This window comes from Tetrao urogallus (assembly GCF_951394365.1).
Source record: "Tetrao urogallus genome assembly, chromosome: 6".
NCBI classification, from domain to species: domain Eukaryota; kingdom Metazoa; phylum Chordata; class Aves; order Galliformes; family Phasianidae; genus Tetrao; species Tetrao urogallus.
Window position 1 is genome coordinate 9,747,805 of NC_136819.1, and position 19,653 is coordinate 9,767,457.

The 19,653-nt window shown below is 42.4% G+C and overlaps 1 protein-coding gene across 1 annotated transcript in view; it reads left to right on the forward strand.

Annotated features, from left to right (window-relative positions):
• The window catches only part of SCUBE2 (signal peptide, CUB domain and EGF like domain containing 2), a gene marked incomplete at both ends in the record, with an annotated part of 34,637 nt that extends 18,652 nt beyond the window's left edge, over window positions 1-15,985 (forward strand). The window contains 10 exons of the mRNA XM_079536789.1: window positions 353-439; window positions 1,149-1,253; window positions 1,989-2,144; window positions 2,489-2,692; window positions 10,013-10,180; window positions 11,771-11,932; window positions 13,092-13,289; window positions 14,071-14,223; window positions 15,237-15,316; window positions 15,833-15,985. Of these exons, the coding sequence (XP_079392915.1) occupies window positions 353-439; window positions 1,149-1,253; window positions 1,989-2,144; window positions 2,489-2,692; window positions 10,013-10,180; window positions 11,771-11,932; window positions 13,092-13,289; window positions 14,071-14,223; window positions 15,237-15,316; window positions 15,833-15,985 (1,466 nt within the window). The remainder of the gene's footprint in view (window positions 1-352; window positions 440-1,148; window positions 1,254-1,988; window positions 2,145-2,488; window positions 2,693-10,012; window positions 10,181-11,770; window positions 11,933-13,091; window positions 13,290-14,070; window positions 14,224-15,236; window positions 15,317-15,832) is intronic.
• Window positions 15,986-19,653: the final 3,668 nt, after the last annotated feature.

Genomic DNA, 19,653 nt, shown 5'->3' on the forward strand with positions numbered 1-19,653 from the left:
AGAATTCTCTGTGCTCCCTGGGCCATTCCTTAATTGGCCCTGAGAGCCACGGCTCAATGGCACGGAGGCATTCCAGCCCTGCGTGGGGTCTGAGCTCTGCCTGCACAGTCCTTCCAGCCTCAGGACACAGCACGCGGTCTCGGTTGGTGCTTTTGGGACAGATGATTCTTTCCTTCCTGAGTCTTTTCAATCACTTAGGAAAAAACAAACTATTGTCAAGTATTTTGTGAATTACATGGTTGAAAAAGATGATGATGCAGATCAACAAATTAAGAATGCCTCTTATACGACAGCAGTCTTCAGTCTGTGCACAGAGCCTATGTCTTTACTGTCTGTGTCATCTGTCTGTTAGGAACACAAGATGCCTACACTCTCACCTGTGGCAGCTCATCTCAACTTAAGAAAAAGCAGCAAAACACAAATGCATCCACTTGGCTGGGTAATTACTAGATTTACTGTTGCGTGATGTGACTGATTTCTTTCAGTAGATGACAGTGAAATAAAGGCGTTCTGTTGGTTTTCTTTCTATTTTCGTGCTCCATTTTGCTCCCTCTGTTTTCTTTCCTCGACTTTCTGACTGCAGATCACGATTGCAGTTGAGAGTTCCCCTTCTACTGCTTTGTCAGCATCACCCAATCTAAGATTTAAGTATAAGGAAAGAGAAATGGACCAGCAGTGAAATGAACTGTGAGGCCAGCAGTACTGTAGCTCTTTTCAGATAAACTAAAGGCATTGGCAACTTACAGATTCTAGTTTGAGTTATTGGATAGTGGAGTTTAGAAAGCATCTGAAGTTAAACAGATAAAGTGCTGCTTTGTATAAGCGTAAACCACTTTCTGAACTGGTTTTGTTTGAAGTATCTCTTTTTATTTCAGCCAACATTTATTTGATTTTGCCCAGAAGCAGTTCTTGATTTGATCTCGTTCTGTCTCTTTTATTTTAAGTGAAATCTATCACACTTTGTTCCAATTCCAGTTGAGAACCAGCTTCACAGCAATAGGAAGCTGCCATCTCTTTAGATTCTCTGTGATGACCACTTTTCCCTTTATGTCAGTATATTTTTGATAACATCATTGTGATGTGATATTAGGTTTTTCCAAACTTTCCATTCCCTTTCTAAAATAACATATAATTGTTTCTTTCTGAAGATATTTCAACCATCAAGATAAGTGTAACCTTTAAATTAAATGAAGGAAAATGTAGTTTGAAAAAGACTGAGATGTTTCAAGAAGGTCTGGAGCAGATGATACCAGGTATGAATATAAACATGCAGGTAAGCAGGTGAGAGTCATATCTGTGGGGTTATTAAATGTTTCCTTGATAGGAAGCACACAGAGGGCTGCAAACTTTCCATTCCTTACTAACCTCATAAATCATACTCCCTCCCAGCCAAGATTCTTGCAGTAGGTGTTTCAGGTGAGAGGACTTTCCTCTGATAACCTTTGTTTGCAAGGAAAGTCCTTCTTTTTTGTTTGTGTCACTGTCAGTAAGTTCCCAGTAAAATCAGCCATACTTCTTTTGATTATGTCCTTTCCTTCCTTTCCATCCTTTCTTTCTCTTCTTTCCTTTATTGCCTACTCCTTCCTCTCTGATGCCTCAGTGAAGATGCTCCAGGCCTCTTCGCTGACTTCACTGCTAAAAGTTTATTCCTCTTTTCTTTTCCTCTTATACTTTAGCAGCCCCAGATGGACATAGTGAGGTCACTATGAGTGCTGCAGCCAACCTCTAATCCTAGCAGTGAATCATGCATGCCTCAAAGCCAGGGCAGCTCTAGGGGCTCCACCTCAAAGTACATCCATAGGTGCACTGCAGTCACGATTCTGCATGAGGGGACACCCAGTGAGAAACTGGAGAAAATGTTTACTGGCATGTGGAGTGAGTCCTTTGCTCCCCTTGAAGGTTTGGTGATTAAATATGCACCGAAGACTAGAAAGTATCTAATAACATAGCTGGCCAAGCTTTTGCTTCCTTTAATTTTGTTCATACAGAGAGACATAACTCAGTAATGGAGAGCTTCCACTATGTAAACCTAACGTGCAGCTCTGGCAAGAAAGTCCATGGAGCCCTCAGTAGACTACCAGCAACCAGAGAGATTTTTATCACTGCGGACTTTGAGCTTGAAACGAACCAAAAGGAGGTGACAGGTTGGTTGGAAAATAATCCAAGGTGCGATTTGAAGCTTCTTACGGTTTGCTTCTTAACTTCTGTATTTTTCACTTCTATCTTTATGCAAAATGATAATAAAAAGTATCTCCTGTTTTGAAAATTAATTTTCATGCTTCAAAAAGAGCTGAGAGATGAGGATGGTTTCTAAGATCAAAGAGCTGCCCATGGATTAAAGTCTTCCGGTCTGTTTAATTTTCTTGAAGCCCACTGGTTTTGGCCATTCCATAAGACTTGTTCACAAAAGCTGTATCCTCAGTGAGCGGCACTGGGTGGACTTTTGTGCATAGTCACTTCTTCAGGTTTCACCCTTGGTACTTTTCAGATACGTGCGATGTGCGCTGTGCCCGGAAAAAGACAGAGAAGAGGTTCCGAAAAACCATTCGAACCTTACGGAAGACAGTCAACAGGGACCAGTTCCGCGTCCGTGTCTCTGGCATGGACCACGAAGTGGCCAGGAAGTCTCTCAAGCTGTCGGAGCCACAGCAGTCATGTGGTGTGGGACAGATGCATGTGGGTAGCAGATGTGGTAAGTGAGTGTAAATTAGGAACGAACCATCGTGAGGTTTTGCTCAGGTCTGGCAAGTGTGGAGGTGTCATAGGATGCTTCTCCAGGAGGCAGGAGGGCTGTGTGGGGTGTAGTAGGGCGTACTGTTTGTGCTGCTGATACGTGTGCCTATGTGTTTATTGCTGGCGGTTGCTGTAGTACAATGGGATAAGTGCTCAGCACAGTGTACTTCGTTGTGAGTGATGCAAAACCTACGGTAAACTCAAAGGTAGAAAACCTGAGAACTTAAAGGCGGGCACCGTTGCCTGGGGATCACCAGTGTTACTTACAGGACACTGCATTTGCCATCCATAGCTCTGTGTTTCTGAACTTGTGAACGTTTTATATCTTGCTGACCATTTTCTCTTTGCTGGTTAAGCTCTGATTCTCAGAGAATCTTCATGTCAGAGTTATAATTGCAAAGAGAAAAGGGGTTTTCTAGGCCAGAACTGAGAAAAAAAAATCTCAATTATCATGACACTAAAGGGCACCGCCATAGTGAAACCCACAATAAATACTTCCAAAGCACAAAAGTTAAGGAGAAGGGTCAGATGTTGTCTTAACAGGGGTCTAACAGCCATGACGGTTAGCTGAGGCTGCATAGGGTGTGTAGCATGTAAGTGGTTTTGTGAATCAGCAAGCCTTTAAAACGCTTGTCAGACTGAATTAGTACATCTTCCAGCAGCATCCCACTCAGGCTTAGGATAGATTTTCCCGTCTAGTTTTGCTAACTCTGGAAAAGCTTGAATGCAAATAACAGAAAAATGCTTTTTTGTTGTTTAAAACATCTGTTTAGGGGAATTAGTTGGGAATTCTATCAGAAAGAGCTGTGCATTATGATACAATTTTTTGTAGCATTATAATAAGCCTGGAAAACTTTGGAGCCTTCATCATGTTGAGGTTAGGTGGATTTTTTAAAGCTGTTGTGTCTGATGCTGCAGGAGTGGTTTGAAAATGTCTCAGTCTGTTGTATGGAGTACAATGCTTTCAAGCACATCTATGACTTAATCTGGAAAAAAATCAGCAATGAGTAAACTAAAAACACTACAGGTAGATGCACCCAGATGAAGACATTCTCTTTGCATTTGTCCTCAACTAATGTGAGTTACAATCAGGAAGTGGAACAACAGGGAAACAATTATTTTTAGGTAGCCATAGAGCCAATTTATTTTCTTATTACTAATGAGCTGCTTACATGGCATTTCTGTGCTAGTTCAGAGAGCAAGGGACCTTCAGGAGAAGGTCAGTGTCTGTAGCAAAAGCAGCCAGAGACACTGAGCACATGAAGTCAAGTGTTTTGAAGAGGAACTTGTAAAGGTCCGGACTCTTCTTTTGCTGAAATGGTGCCATGGTTCACCCTGCACATCTTGGCAGGGTCTGATGGGAGCACCGAATCCTGTAAGATATGATTCCCCGAGGGCCTTATGACTGAAAAGGTGCGATTACCAAATGGATGTTTTTTTTTCTTTAGCTGAGTGATTCAGAGTACGTCCTTGTGCAGATCTGCTGTGATCAAATAGGGTGGAGCCTCCACAACACCTTTTACTTGAATAGATGCTAACATCTCTCTTCTCCGCTTTAATGTTCTCCACCTATTTACACTAAGCTTACAGAAACCTGGTACTTTGAAACCTCTCCTCATCTTTTGTCACATTGCTGGAAGCTAAACTGAAAGTTTGCTGGTTGCTGAGGGAACCTAAGAGTACATGCAGAGGCAGTGCTATTACGTATGCCTCATTTCCTTAGAAAAACCAATTGTGTTGGTAAAGCAATGCTGGGCGACTGCTGCTGCTGTCTGACTGCTGGTCAGAAGGAGCTGAGAAATAGAGCAGGGAGGAGGGAAAGAACCGAGCTCATGGGTGTGTGTGAGAGCAGGATTTTTTTCCTTTTGTTTTGATCTGACTGCTCTGCAGAGCTGCTGAGAGCTACTGGGAAGGTGGTAGCCCTTTGTATCCAAGCATGGTAATGATTCTGGTGTGAAAGTGACTCTATAGCAAGAGATACTGGGTCAGCAGATGAACCCAGGGCCACTGGGGCATGTGTTCTCAGGACAGGCAGTGAACTTTGGCAAAAGGATTTTGCTCAGTCTGACCAGAGAGGCAGAAAGCAGTGGTGGGAAAAAAAATATGGCTAGGGACTAACAAGTCTTCTGTGATCCAGATAGTGAGTGGAGTGCAGTTCACTGTTTTTCAAACACATGTTTTAAAACAAGATATTTGGAATCTGTAAATACAGCTTTATTGAATCAGACAGTCTTGTTCTGGCCCTTTCTGCAGTAGATATCTGCTGACGCAGCACTGTCTGTAACATTGAATCTGAGCAGTGTAAGAGGAATACCTGCCCAGTGCCTGCTCCGACCCACTTGTCTCAGGTAACTGGGGCTGCATTTGCTTTGCACTTCAGCTGAAGTGATGCTTTTCCTGGTTTTCCTGCTCTAAGTCCTGCTGACCATAGTGGGACATGCTGCAGAACAGAAGATCTAGAAAGGCACCAGGAACAGATTAGATGCAATCATCCTTAATGGGCTGAGTGGTTATACATTTGTCTGCTGTTCTTTTAACAGCTGTTGATATTAAGAGAGAATTCACAGTGGATTCCAAGGAGTGGTGTATTTCATTTCAAGTTTGCTGTTCAGCATCAAGTCCTGTTCAGGCTTTTCTGACGCCTTTGTGGCCCAGATGTTGTCGTTTCCTACCTTGTGTGCAAGCTCTGTGCCAATGAGGAAGCGTATTTAGTATTGGCTCATTAATTCTGTGAAATCCTGAGAATGACCTACATGGAGCAGCCCACTGTAGGTTTCTATTAATGTGTATCACGGGAAATGGAACCTGAATCAACCTTCCCAGAGAATTCTGGATTCTCATGGCAGAGTGTGTATCTTTCCACACTGCAGTAAATCTTATCATAAAAGAACTTGCCTGTTTAATTGGTGGTGCTTCAATACTGGACCATCTGAGGATGCTGGAAGTGCTGTGTGCTGCTTTGAGAGCAGATTTGTCTTGGAAGGGAATGCGGTTTTCATTCACCAATCAGGCTACACATAGTTATTCTTCAGTATGAGCTGGAGTTGAAACAGGTGGCCAAAGACCAATTCTTCAAATACTGACAATTCCTTCCCTAGTCATGATCTGATTAACAGTGACATCCATACAGAAAGAGAAGAAAAAGATCGCTACTGTGGACCTTTTGTCTGCAGGTGTTTTCCACTGAGGGAGAAGCAACAAGCAGTTCATCTGTTTTTTCCATCACTTAAAGTGCTGTCATATGTTGATTGCGCCCCATGGAGCTGAAAGTACAACTTTCTGTGTTTAGTATTTTTTGTGTTCCCTGTTCATTGCAGGGGAGTTGGATTAGATGGCCTTTGAGGGTCCCTTCCAACTCTAAGGATTCTGTGATACCTGTGCTAGATACATGAGTGTTTTAACAAATGAAGGGAGGCAAATAAAAGTAATGTTCCCTGAACTGCTGAGTAGAAGGATATGTCAGCACAGCATTGCTGCAGTTACAAATGGATTAATCCAAAGAGCTGTCACTTAAGGGAACAGCAAGCATGAGAACAGCAGTGGCATAGGTATTGCTCTGATATAAACACTGGGCAGCTTTATCTTGTGTGGGAGATGCTGATGCCTTTTTCTGCTCAGCATCCAGCAGTTTTGTCCCCTTAATTTAGAGGATGCAGACAAAATGTTAACAAAATAGTCTTAAAGCTTAAATGTGGTAAGATGCTGACGCCATGGAAGTACGATGAAAGATATAGAAAGAGGAAAGTGCTGACTGCCGTTGCAGTTGTTGCAATTGGTAGTTGTATTTCCACACAATGGAGGACTGAATTGCATTTATTTTTTATATTTTTGTAAAACTGACAAGAAAAAAATACGTGATTAAATGTCAGACTGCCTTTTGCTTGTTAGCCTGCTTGCAACCATAGGTTTAAGACACAAATCCTTAAGACATAACTGTCTCATGTGCCTTACGTGTGTGAACTGCTACAATGCAATAACATAAAGGATGAGGTTTCAGAATTGATTTGTGCCCGTTGTCAGTAATTATCCTTATAAAGTCAAGGCGTGATTCTTAAGAAAATAGGAAAATGGTGGATCATGACCTCCTTTATAAGGTTCACCTTCTTATCCACTGAAATACTGCAGCGTTTGTCTAGAGGAGCAAGCACTCAAAGGCCAATGATCTGAAAAGGGAAGAAGAGCCTCTAAGTGTCTTTGTAACCCTTAATCCCGGTTCACTGTGCCCCCTCTTCTTTTCTTTTCTTGTTTTTGCATCAGAAAAGCTTTCACTCTTTTTTTTTTTTTTTTTTTTTTTTTTTTTTTTTTTTTCCCCCCCTTAAAACAGCTGCATGAGATTCAAGACCAGTTTTTTAATGGGCATTGAAGGCCAACAAAGACAGTGGCTGCAGAAATGAAGTCTACTAGAGGCAATTGGTTCTTTTGTTCATTTGGAGAAAAACAATCCGGTTTCTGAAAAAAGAGCAAAGCCAGCAAGGGGGATTCTGATTTATGCCATTATTTGCACATCCTCAGATCTTGTTTTGAGTGGGTATTTCCCGTGTGTCAGGAGGGAGAGGCGCTGTGCAGGAGTTCTGTGAAACTCCTAGATTTGGTAGAAACTCCCAGAGGTTCATAGGCAGTTTTAGTTTCATTGAAACGAATGCTGTGACAGGAGAAGTTTGAACTCAGTTTTATTTTGTTTTTCAGAGAGGGTTCATTTGTGCCAACCTAACTTCACAGTCCTGCAGGTTTCTGTGGGATGATATCTGTGGTAGTGATGCATTGTTCCCACAATTAACGATACTGTAATTGAACCTATTGACACCATGTCTGTCTGTTATGCTGAACTGAGTCCTGGTGAGTGCAATGAGTCTCTAAACACGCTTTCCTCATTAGCCTTGCTCAGTGCTCCAGTGGCATGAGGTGCCTGGACTGGGTCTCCTCTTGGGGGGAGGAACCAGGAGCAGTTTACAGGGAACGCATCTGCGGCTCAGATTGTCTGGGGAGCTGTACTGCTTAGGAAAGCTTGGGTTGAGGTAGTAGTGTAAAAAAAACCCAATGTATTTCTTAGACTATAAACTACAAAAAAGTGTGGGGTATCCTAGTAGGCCTCTCCATCCAGATCTGAGCTCCCTAATCCCAGAAGCCACATCACAAACGCTAACTAATAAACCAATGATCTTTGTTGTGAAAGCAGCCAGCGTTCCCATCACCCACCCTGTCTTAGAAGGCAGCTTCATGTGCTAGGGCCCTGACAGCAAGTAATTGCTGAGCAGGGGGTGGCCAGCACCTCCTTCCTGGGGTGATGTTATCATACAAACGAGAACTCCATGGACAAGCCAATTGCTTGTCCAATGGGACTGAGTCTTCTGCTAGCCTGGCTTGTCTGCCAGCAAGCTGCTCCTGCCTCAACATGGATTCTTATTTTTCAGTAGCAATTTCTGATCTACTACTTCAGTAGTTTCGCTGCTTGGCCTTCTGATTTAGTGTTGAAGCCACAAATGCAAAATGTTAGTGAACTGATATTTTTTATTGTTGCTAGTGAGCTGGAGTGTGGGAACGTACTATGATGAGGAATGAGAAAGCTGTTTGATGCCCTAATGGAACTCACAAGGATGAGGAAGCACAAACAACTTGTGACTCTTGCCACAATCCTCAGAATCCTGGGAACCAAAAATTAGCTGGAACTTGCAGTGTGTCCCAGTGTGGTGGAAAGGCGCAGAAACAGACCCTTTGATGCTTCTGCCCCTTTTTCCCCTTGCTCTCAAAGTTCAGTTGTGCAGTGCCTGTAGGGGTGTTCAGGGTCTCACTGAGTCCAAGGAGAACCTTTAGGTTTTACTTACTGAAATGCAAATTGCCTGTAGAACCAAAGAGCTTTTGTGGGGAAGGAGGTTTTCACTGATCTTTGCATTGTCTCTTGGTTCCTGAAGCCAGTAGCTGTATCTCAAAATCACCTTTAGTAACCTTGATTGCATCTCCTCATCACAGAATTGTAATTGTCTTTCCTTACCTTACTGGGATTGTTGCAGTGGAAGCCTTACTTCATCCGTTTTTTTGTTAAGTTGCACAAGGAGTGATGAGTGTTCTGTAGGAATGTTTATAAAATGAAGAAAAGCTTGGGAGTGCATGAATGTGTGTACTTATGAGAGCAGAAGTAATGTGTGGTGGAAAAAGTTACAGTCTCCTTCTGCACTAGCTTTCGTTGATAAGCAATGGAGCATTACTTAATTCTGCTGTATTTTATTATCAAGTGAAGGAAAAACACTCACGACTCCACTCTATTTATCAGCAATAAGCAAAATTCTTCATCACTGATCATGACCGGTGGTTAATGCCCTGCTTGTTGTTAGTCATATATCCTGAAATGAAGCCAAGGCCAATTTAACTTCCTAACAAAACAGCTATTCACTGAGTGATTTATTGGAGCTATAAACTAAAACTAACAGTTTGTTATTGTAACAGGTCTTTTAAAGGACAGAATTTTTCAGCATGGCTGAACAACTGCAACACTATTTTGTACCTTCCAGAACAGGGTGTTATTAAATACTGGAACTGAAATCAGTTCTTTTGTGAAAAGTTTCAAGCACAGATTTTGTCAATATCCGTAAGTATTCGTGGGTTTATTGGATAATATCATACTGTGTTCAAGTAAAATCAGTCTGGTTGATGTTATCTAAGCATCATACAGAACACAATTATCCTGTGCACAGGTGATCATTATCCAAGAATCACTGCTGGCAAGAATATTTCTGCTTTAAAAGTCACATCTAATGCTTAATGAATTTGCATAATTCCTGATTGCACTTGAGCTTTTAGGACAATTTAGTAACCTCAGCAGTTATGAAGTATAAGAATTTACTAATTACTAACATGGAAATACTTTTAGAAATCTGGGAGTACATTTTTGATGTCTTAATTTCAGTATGTATTTTTTTCTTTTGGCAAGGGTCTGAGAGTTCTTTAGAAAGAAGAGTTAATCTCTATGTTATTGCTCTGTACAGATTATCGGAAAGCAGTGAGTGGACAGGCTTAGCGCCCAGCGTAGCCTTGCAACAGTGTGGAGGCTGCTCCAGTCCACCAGAGCTCATCAGCACCACAGGTTATCAGTGTTCATGTCAGATATGCAGGGTACAGTGTATGTATTGAGTTCTTCCTGTCATTCACATTCAGTTCTGAAACCTTGGTCCTTGCTGTTGAAGAGGAAAGCAGTTGCACAGTGGAGTTTTAAGTCCTGTGTAGGCGCACTGCTTACCTCCATTATAGTGTGTGAGTTGAAGCTCCTGTGTGCTTCTTTCTCTAGATCAATGCTCTCCAGGTGAATATTCCCCTGATGGCTTCAAGCCCTGTTTGCCGTGCCCCGTTGGAACATACCAGCCTGAAGCTGGGCGAGTGTCCTGCTTCCCCTGCGGAGGGGGTCTGACGACGAGACACAGCGGTACGTCCTTGTTTCAGGACTGCGAGACCAAAGGTAAGACCAAGAGTTGGTGAACTCTACTGCTCTGATGGAAAATCTATGCTGCTGCTGCTACATGCAGGGTGTTTCAGTAAGGGTTGCTCTTCCAAAGAGTTGGTGGGCCTGGTCGGTCTGCAGGGAAGCTCAGTAAAGCCTCAATCATTTTTACAACTGACTTTTACACAAGACTTGAGGACTGACTGAGAGATGCTTGGAAGTTGGTTAATGAAATGGCTGATGTGAGAGTTTTGTATAAAAGAAGAGTAAGAAGATTCCCAGGAGAAAATTTGGGCCAGTGTACTGTATTGAGGTTTTGGGTTTAAGTAGTGACTTCAAAATGTGAAGGATGGAGCTGCAGTTCTAAAGTGTAAACAAGAAAATAATTTTTCATGTTAATAATGGCTAAAAAGCTAACTACAAAGCTGTTACTCATTCTGACTATGCAGTACTTCAAATGGTCCTCTAAACTTGAGTGCTATGGAGCTGCCATGCGATCTGCTCCCAAGGTTTTCCTCCAGGAGTGGAAATCAAGGGGGCGATCAGACCTTTAAGAATGAAGAAATTTCTTGTGTTCTATTTATATAAAAAGCAGAAACCTGAGAGCTTTGAAGCTGTCTTTGAAAATGTTGATGAAAAATATGTACCCGTGGAAAAGATGAAATGTTAATGATTATAACTCAGTGTCTTAAAGCACAGATAAAAGAACATTACTTACATCAAGATCACCAAGAAAAAGTGTTAATAACAAATCTATTGTAACTGAATAGAAATAAGGGCTAGATATCTGGTCCTGATGCAAACATTTAGTGGTGGTTTGAATAAAGAAATCTCTTGTGTCAAAGACATGTTTACTGCTGAAAACTGCAGTGTAGTAGATGTATCTTGCAGTAGTGTTGAAGAATTACTGATAGTAAAGTTGTAGTTCACTGATTTCTCCAGTGAACTGATTTCTACAATGAAGGGTTATTAAATATTGTTTTGTATTTGATTTTGCAAAGTTACAGTGCTAAAAAAAAACAACTAAAAATTCTGGACAAAGATGGGAGGACTTGATTTTAGTTCTATTTAACGCAAACAAGAACAGGTCTGTAAACAAGGCCGAGTTTTCAATTTAGAGTATTCAAGGAATTTTTTGTATCAACTAGAATGAAGAGCTCATGGTTTTGCATGTGGCCACATGAGATGTGGAATCACAGAGGCAAAAAACTGTTTGGAACTTGTATTTGAAGTGTTTTGAATTATGGAGTGGCAGTAGATCATGTAGGGGAGGACTCCAAACTGAGCTGCTGGAATAAAAAACTCAACAAGGGTAGTTATATGGTAGTAAGCAGATCCTGAAAGGAACGGGGGGGAGGGGGGGGAAGAAAAATGAGAGCCTGTGCAGCACAGAAAGCTACATTTTAAAGGCAACGTAATAAATTATTCAGAAGTTAAGCTGAGCTGAGAGAAGTAAACTTGTCAAATGATGCAGAAGGAATAGGAAAAGATTTGTTTGTAGTCTTATGAATGAAAAGAAACAAGATGGGGATGGAGTTGAGAGTGAAGATAATATATGGCTTGTGCTCTTGACTTGTCAATCATGCTGCCTATTTAAATACTCCCCAGTTCAGTGTTCACCTGGCCATTTCTACAATACAACAACTCATCGCTGTATTCGCTGCATGGTTGGGACGTACCAGCCTGAGTTTGGACAGAATTACTGTATTTCTTGCCCTGGAAATACCACGACAGATTATGACGGATCCACAAACATAACGCAGTGCAAAAGTAAGTATAGCAAGATAGGTTTTCATCATCTGTCACAAATGAAAGGTCTGGGCCATCAATATTCAGAGTGGCCTTAAGGGCAAAATATAGCTTTGCTTCAGGGAGCTTGGAGAGAAGGCAGAGGTGTTGGTCTTTTTTTGCTGCCTGCTTGCATCTCATCCCACATGACTTACTAAGGCTCATGGGAGACCTTTTCTGCAGACTGGTTTCATCATTCCTGAGAAGGTGAGTGATGGTTGTGTCTTGCCAGTTGGTGTTGGGTCACCCTGGGTCATGCTGTTAAATCTTCTCTCCCAATACACAGCAGAACAAGTTTGTGTTCTTGGCATCTTGATTTATTTCCTTTCTATTAAAAGGAATAGAAGTTGGCTCACTAAAGTTAGTAAGAATTTCTTCTTAATAGCCAATCTTTGAAAGAGGCGATTACAAAAAGCCACTCTTCTAGATTATGGGAGCTGTAGTGTGGGAAGCTGAGGGCAAATTGAGGGCAAATACAAAGCAGAGAGCAACTCTCCGAAGAATCTCAGAGCTGCGTATATATACAAGTATGTGTATGTGTATATTTGGGGAAAGGGCCTGCAGTACTCCCTGTTGGTATTGCTGCAGACATGGTGCCTCAGCAGAGCACAGCAGGCTCCTGTTGGACTTCAGCTGATGCTTCTGTGAAGGTGTCCTATCTGGACAAGCAGGTGGAGCATCCTTGCTTGACCATTGCTATGTCCTTTTAAAAGTGCCTTTTTTCTTGACTGTGGCCTGGTTAGTAGCACCTGCTATATTAATAGAGGATAATCTATATTTTGCAACAGGCTGCACAGGGAGGTGGTGGAGCCACTATTCTTTGAGGTGTTCAAAGAAAAGAGTAGATGTGGCAGTGAGAGACATTCTTTAGTGGACATGGTGGTGGTGGGTTGATGGTTGGGCTAGATGATCTTACTGGTCTTTTCCAACCTTAATGATTCTATGATTCTATAATTTCTTAACATCGATTAAAGCATAAAGGCAGAAGTGAAGCTTGTTGAAAGAAACTGCATCAGATATAGACAGAAAAGTTTGTGTGCTGTCAATCATTTACTGCCTCTGAAAGTGTCTGCATGAAGAGCTGAAGGATGCCCTCACTTTATCTGGTCATATATGCTGTTTTCTGGGGTTTTTTTTTCAGATAGGCAGTGTGGAGGTGAACTGGGAGATTACACTGGGTATATTGAATCACCCAATTATCCTGGGGACTATCCTGCAAACACTGAATGCACTTGGAACATTAACCCACCGCCAAAACGCCGCATTCTGATTGTGGTTCCAGAAATATTTCTGCCAATAGAAGATGAGTGTGGGGACTACCTGGTGATGAGAAAAAGCTGTAAGTCTGAAATGGATGTTGAGGCACATGGTACCTATCTCAGTGTGCAACACAGGCTTCTCACGTGCATTGCTGTTTGCAAAAATTAAATGTAGTGCAACTGTCCTGTACTTAAGAGTGGAGATCTCTTTAAATAGCAGTTGGGAAATTCTATTTGGCAGTGCTGCTCAGGAGAAATGGGAGAAATATTCTTGAGAAGGGGTAGATGGTTCAAGCCAACTAGTCATGGATCATGCAAAGCAGTTTTAGCCTGGGATAGGAAGAGGGGATGCTTGCTGGTCCCTACAGTGCTTGATTTGTGCGTAAATAACTTCAGTTTCTAGAATGAGCACATCCTTCAAGCAGTAGGCCGTTTTTGTGCTTTTTTTTTTTTTAGAGAAAGAAAAAATATTCCTGGACTAAGAAGCTAGTCATTAGTGACTTGCCATCCCTTCTTTCCCCAGAGAAGCTGTGGAGGTGTTCATGGCCAGGTTGGATGAGGTCCTGAGCATCCTGATCTAGTTGGTGGCAACTCTGTCCACAACAGGGGGTTGGAACTGAGTGGGCTTTTAGATTCCCTCCAACCCAAGCCGTGCTATGATTCGATGATCCACTAATGGCCTGCCACAATATAAGGAAGGTTGTTTGTTTTGTTTTTTGTTTATTTTATTTGTTTGTTTTAGCAGTGGCATGCATTTCTTGTCATGGTAATTTAATCTAATTTGTATACACCTACTGGCATAAGGCATTGTCAGGTAACTGCCTATTGTGTTGTTATTGTTTTGTTTTTTTTTTCTGAAAGCTTCTTCCAACTCAGTGACCACATATGAAACCTGTCAGACCTACGAACGCCCAATAGCTTTCACTTCTAGGTCTAAGAAGCTGTGGATCCAGTTCAAATCAAATGAAGGGAACAGTGCCAAAGGATTCCAAGTTCCTTATGTAACATATGATGGTAAGTGGATGTGAACAGCTGAATGTGTGTGGAGCGGTGCAGCTGCAGCAGTGCAGAACTCCTTGTGGGCTCCTTGACCTCACTAAGAGGCAGGGTAACCCAGTGCTTTCAGCAGTGTCACTGTTAGAGCGCTTCCAGTAGCTCTTTTATTTTTTAGCTGAGTTAAGGATCACTGCATTGCATTACAGTCTTAAGTGCAATCATATTTCCAGCCTCTCACAAACTTAACCGAACAGCTGAGATTCTGGGCTCTGACTTGCAAAGGCAAAATGCAGAGCTTAGAGCCAGCATCCAGATTTTACATATATTTATGCCTTCCCAGCTCTGGATTACTTTGGGTGGCAGATTGCTCCCAGTTAAGAATTGGGCAGAGCCCAAAATACCTCTGTGATTGATTGTGTTGCTGCTATCAGATGTAATTTGGTGTCAGACAAGTCACTGTCTGCATCCACGTTCTCTTGCATTTTGCTCCTGAATCTTAAAAGCTGATTTAGAGAAATGTTCTAGTGAAGCAGTGGTGGTTGTAGTGGAGGAGAAACATATCTGTTCTTGAAACTCTGACTCTTCCGATCCTTGTCAGAGACATCAAGAGAGAGACTGTAGCTGAGGTTTTGTCCTTCAGCATGAGTGATGTGAATTTAATGTGGCATATCTCTGTTCATGCTGGAGTAGTGAATGAGTGCCCCTCCATGGTGAGCTGGAGAGTTTCATTAATAGTGGGTAGTTTTTAGGTGATGCTTTTCCTTTTGAAGCTTTTCAAGTTCTGATTGGCCAGGGGATTTGTCTTGTAAGAAAGCTTCCTCTTACCTTTTCTCTCCTATAGAAAGAAGTCAAGAATGGGTTAGGGGAATTTGCAGATAAGTTCCAACTGTGCAGCACTGGAATAACTGCTGATATGAGAGCCAAATACCACTGGTTATTTTGGGGGTAGGGCTTCATTGTATAGCCAAGGGAGGTATCAAATATGGAAATGAAATGAACGTGCAAAGGACTCTCTTGTGCACTCTCAACAGAGGATTACCAAGAACTAATAGAAGACATCGTTCGGGATGGTAGACTTTATGCATCTGAAAATCATCAAGAAATACTTAAGGTATGTTCCTTCCACTAAAATCTTGGTTTTGAATGAAAATGACACCTATATGCTAGAAATGTTGTCTCCTGCTCTGCACCTGATCTGCTCCTTGGTGCAATAGACACCTGCCACTTTGGTAGGTGGGTAGACTGAGTGGATGTCATTCCAGGTAGACTTTTCTTTTGCTGGGTGTCAGCTCCAAGGTGGTATAGTTTTTTTGTGGGTTTAGATTTTGGGTTCTTTTTTTTTTTTTTTTTTTTTAATTGGTTTGTTCTGTTCTTGTTTTATTTTTCTTTGCTGTTTCTGAAAGTATGAGAAAGGAAGAAATCCTGTTGCTAATTGAAATAAATGTGAAATTCCAGTGATTTTCTGGGAGTCTGAATATCAGCTTTGCTCTACTGGACTGTGAGCTCCTGAGACATTTTTACTTAGAAAGTAAAAAGTCTGTAATCTTTTACCAGTCATTAAGCTTTGGTGATATTGACCCTAATTCCCCTGTGGAATTACTGTAAAAATCTGCTTTCATTTTTCTAGGACAAGAAGCTGATAAAAGCATTGTTTGATGTGTTGGCACATCCACAGAACTACTTCAAGTACACAGCCCAAGAGTCAAGAGAGATGTTCCCAAGATCCTTCATTCGGCTCCTGCGCTCCAAAGTTTCCAGATTTTTGAGGCCTTACAAATAGCTGGCACTGTCCTTAAAATACTAACCAGCCCTTGGCATGCACAGAGGGGTTGTGGTAGGTGGGCCTGCTTTCTGTGCTGTCCACACTGGCAGAGAGACTCTGGGGAAGCTTGCCAGCTCCATTCTTGGGAGTGTTTGGCTTTCTCAGCTAATATAAATATTTTGGTGAACAGAGTTTTGATTCCTTTCCAGATAATATCTTTTGGGTACCAAGGATTACTTCATGGATCTGCGAATTAGAGACTGACCATAATTTCTGTAACTGAATGGTGCCAAGCAGACGTTTGAGAGCTCTGCCCCGATGCTTCATTCGTAACTCCAAGAGCTAATGAGGACAGACAGGCTAAGTGGTGTGGTTTGGGTTGAAATCTGGGCTGCCGTTACTGCATATTACCTCAACAAAGCTGGGTTCATGTTCAGTCTCTCTGAAAGTGGAAACAAGTTTGATGTCTCTCTTAACATTTGCTACAGAGGAAATTCAGAACTAAGATTGAAATGATTAAATCCAAGCCAGTGAGTCCAAGAATTGCAGAGTATGTAATTTTTCTCCGAACTATATGTTGTATGAAGCAAAGTATGAGCAAAGGGTTGAATATTAGCTCAAAAGCTCTGGGTCTGGATCACCTTGTGTTCATGCTAGTGAACTGATAATCTACTGGTTTGAATGGAATGATACCAGGGCATCAAAGGAACGGGAAGCAGACCCTGGCCCTCTGGATGCCTCCAATTTGGACTGACTGCAAATGTTACAACAGAACAAATTCTGGGCTAAATTCCAATTCTCTCTCCCTGTGCATAGGCCTGGGACAGCATCGTGTGTTGGCTTTTCCAAGTAGTACAAAATTCTATCCTCTGAACACCTGCAGCTGAGCATAAACTCCATTTTAAATGCAGTCTTTTCATAGATGGTGTTCTTGTATGTCATGATTTACAGCTGTTTAAGGTTCTTAATCTCCTATGATTCTGTGATTCTGCGATTCTGATTCTTACATGACCCTCAATCCTCATACCCCTTACCTTGTCTGAGCACCTTGCAGTGGCCTTGTAGAGCAGAGGAGGGCTGCTTTCCCTTTCTTGTTGGAGCGAAGCAGATCTGTGAAGATTTTTTTCAGCCAGATCACAGATGCAGCTTTTTATGCCATCCCAAATTCTGTAATTTTCCTCAGCTTGTGCTTCTCACTCGAGCAAAGAGTATTCTGAAAGAGCCTATGAGGAGAAAAATGTTGATCAAAATGTTTTTTATTGTCTGAGTGTTGTTCTGTCCACTTTACTATTACATCCTTGTCCTCTGGCCATGCAAACCACTTTCTCAGTGTAATGCACCTTTCTGGGCATTTGGTCTTTAAGGAAGATGGCCTCAGTCCCTTTTGCTTGAAGATGGACTGGTATCTTTCTGGATTGTTCTTCTGGCAGTGCTCTGAGTAGCACAGTGCCCACTGGTGATTTCTGTCTGCCCCCTCAGGAAAGATACTGACATTTTGCAGTGTGGCCAGGACAAAAGCTCCCTTTTCAGTTGTGAACTTGGATCTCCCTGGTTTTCACTGCACTTGTACGTGGTATTTAACTGTTGTATGTGAATAATACCACATCCACAGTGTGACAGATGAAATTCCCACTCAGAGTCAGAGTCAGAGTCAGAGTCAGAATCCTTTCCCTACATTGTTAGGGTGAATGAATACTACCAAATGAATCTTGCTGAACTGCCATGCTGTAGATGCCCCATGTGGTAGCATGTGAGACAGTGTGGCCTTTCACATGGTAAGGATGTGTCCTGATTATGGCACGAGGGGAAGGGGCAATAGCATTATGCCACTGACGCCATGTTGCCTAGAAGGAATTGCTGTAGTCTGAGAGGAAGGGGGAAGTTGCTTGTGTTGCTGCCAAGAGGGTGAGCTGTGTCCTAGCTGGCTTACTTGGGCTTCTGCTCTGGCTCAGATATCTGTGGCACATTGGTGAGTCTTTGTTGCAGGGATGGAGCTGTCAGACCTGCTGCAAAAGGAGCAAATGAGGCTGAGGGGTGAGAGGGGAGGCAGGGGCGGTAGATGGGCAGAACAGAGGGTAGGAAGCCAGGGCCTTGTATTTTGCTGGTGGGTACGTTTATCGTGAACCAGCCTCCCTGCTGCCCATCCTGGGAGGGACAGCAGCAACTAGAACTACAATCTAGAAGAAAGAATGTGGTAGTGACATGTAAGGAGTGGCTAAGGGATGCTAAGATAAGGGCAAGTGTGATGGGAAAAGCTTGCTACCTCTGTGGTGAAAGTACTGCTGTGCTGAGATCCAAGTGAAGAAGCATTCCAAGACAGCTTCCTACTGGCAGCACAACCCTCTGCCATTTTGCTCTTCATGACTACATGTGCCAGATGCAGCGTGTCAGTGAGCTGCAGGGACCCACCAACCATTTCCATATGCCAAAAGAGCACTTTGAGATGAATGACATGCTGCAGCACTGCCCAGGGTGCGTGGATGGGTATGAGGCTGCAGGTGGGCACAAGAGGAGAGGGCCGTGGTGTGCCGGCTTCTGAGCACCTTCACCAAGCCTAGCAGAGTGGCTTTGCTGTAGGTTGGAGGCTATCTGCTGAGGGGCGCTGAATTCTCTCACAAGAGGGCTGCAGGTTTGAACAGTTCCATGTTGCTGAGTGACACGCAAATCATAGCAAATGGTCTCAACAGGGGTTCAAGGAAACAAAACAGTGTTTTCAGACATCCACATATTGTTAATTGGTGAAATTGGGCTTTCCTGCTTTGCATGCGAGTCACCGACTCGATCTCTGGGTTTGTTGCGCTGCGCGTCATCTTGTGGGCATGCTGATGTCCTTGCTCTGCACAGCCGCTCTGGGAGTGGTGTCTCACCTCTGGACCATATGGTGGATCTCAGCTTTGCTTCTCTGTTACTCTCACGTGCATGGGGTGTTTTCTTTGCTGTCTGTGGAAAGAAGGAAGCACATCAGCATGGTGTATGGCCCAACACTGAGCAGAAGAACCTACCTTTGAAGAAAAATCCTTTTTGCTCCACATGCACCGCTGTGTTCATTTTCTACATAACAAGTGAAAGACTTGGAAGCACTCCTGTTACTTTATATCTGAAACTACGAATGAAAGTTCTCCCATTTATGTAGGTCCTATGTGCACAGCAAAAAACGGAGAGGGAATTATTGCCACCTGAACTACTGGGAGAAGTGGTGACTTGCAGAATGCTGGAATATTTGGCATTGTAACTTCATAGAAATGATAGTGGCTCTGTAGAAGTTGAGTTTCTACACTCTGTGTGGTTGTAGACTGAGCTATTTTCTGGCAAGATGTAATTCCAAAGTGTTTAACCTTTTAAAACAGGATTTAACTTTTGAAATAATAATTAGTGTTAAGTGGATGACTTAATGTCACCTACATGAGATATATATGTAAGGATCTTTTTCTTGATTGTAAATTAACATGAAATGTTTCAGACTTACTTTTAACCAGAGAAATAAACCAGTGACCATTTAGTTGCATGAAAACCTTGGTTAATATTTTTAGTTGTCTTTGCTGTGCTAAATAACAGTTTTGTAACCAAAAGGAACAAGCACACCAGCTAGACTTCATATCCTGGGAATAACCCCTCACCATAGCGTTCTGTTTGCTGTAGGATGTTGTTAGCCTGCGTCTTTACCCACAGAGAAATAACTGTTGGTG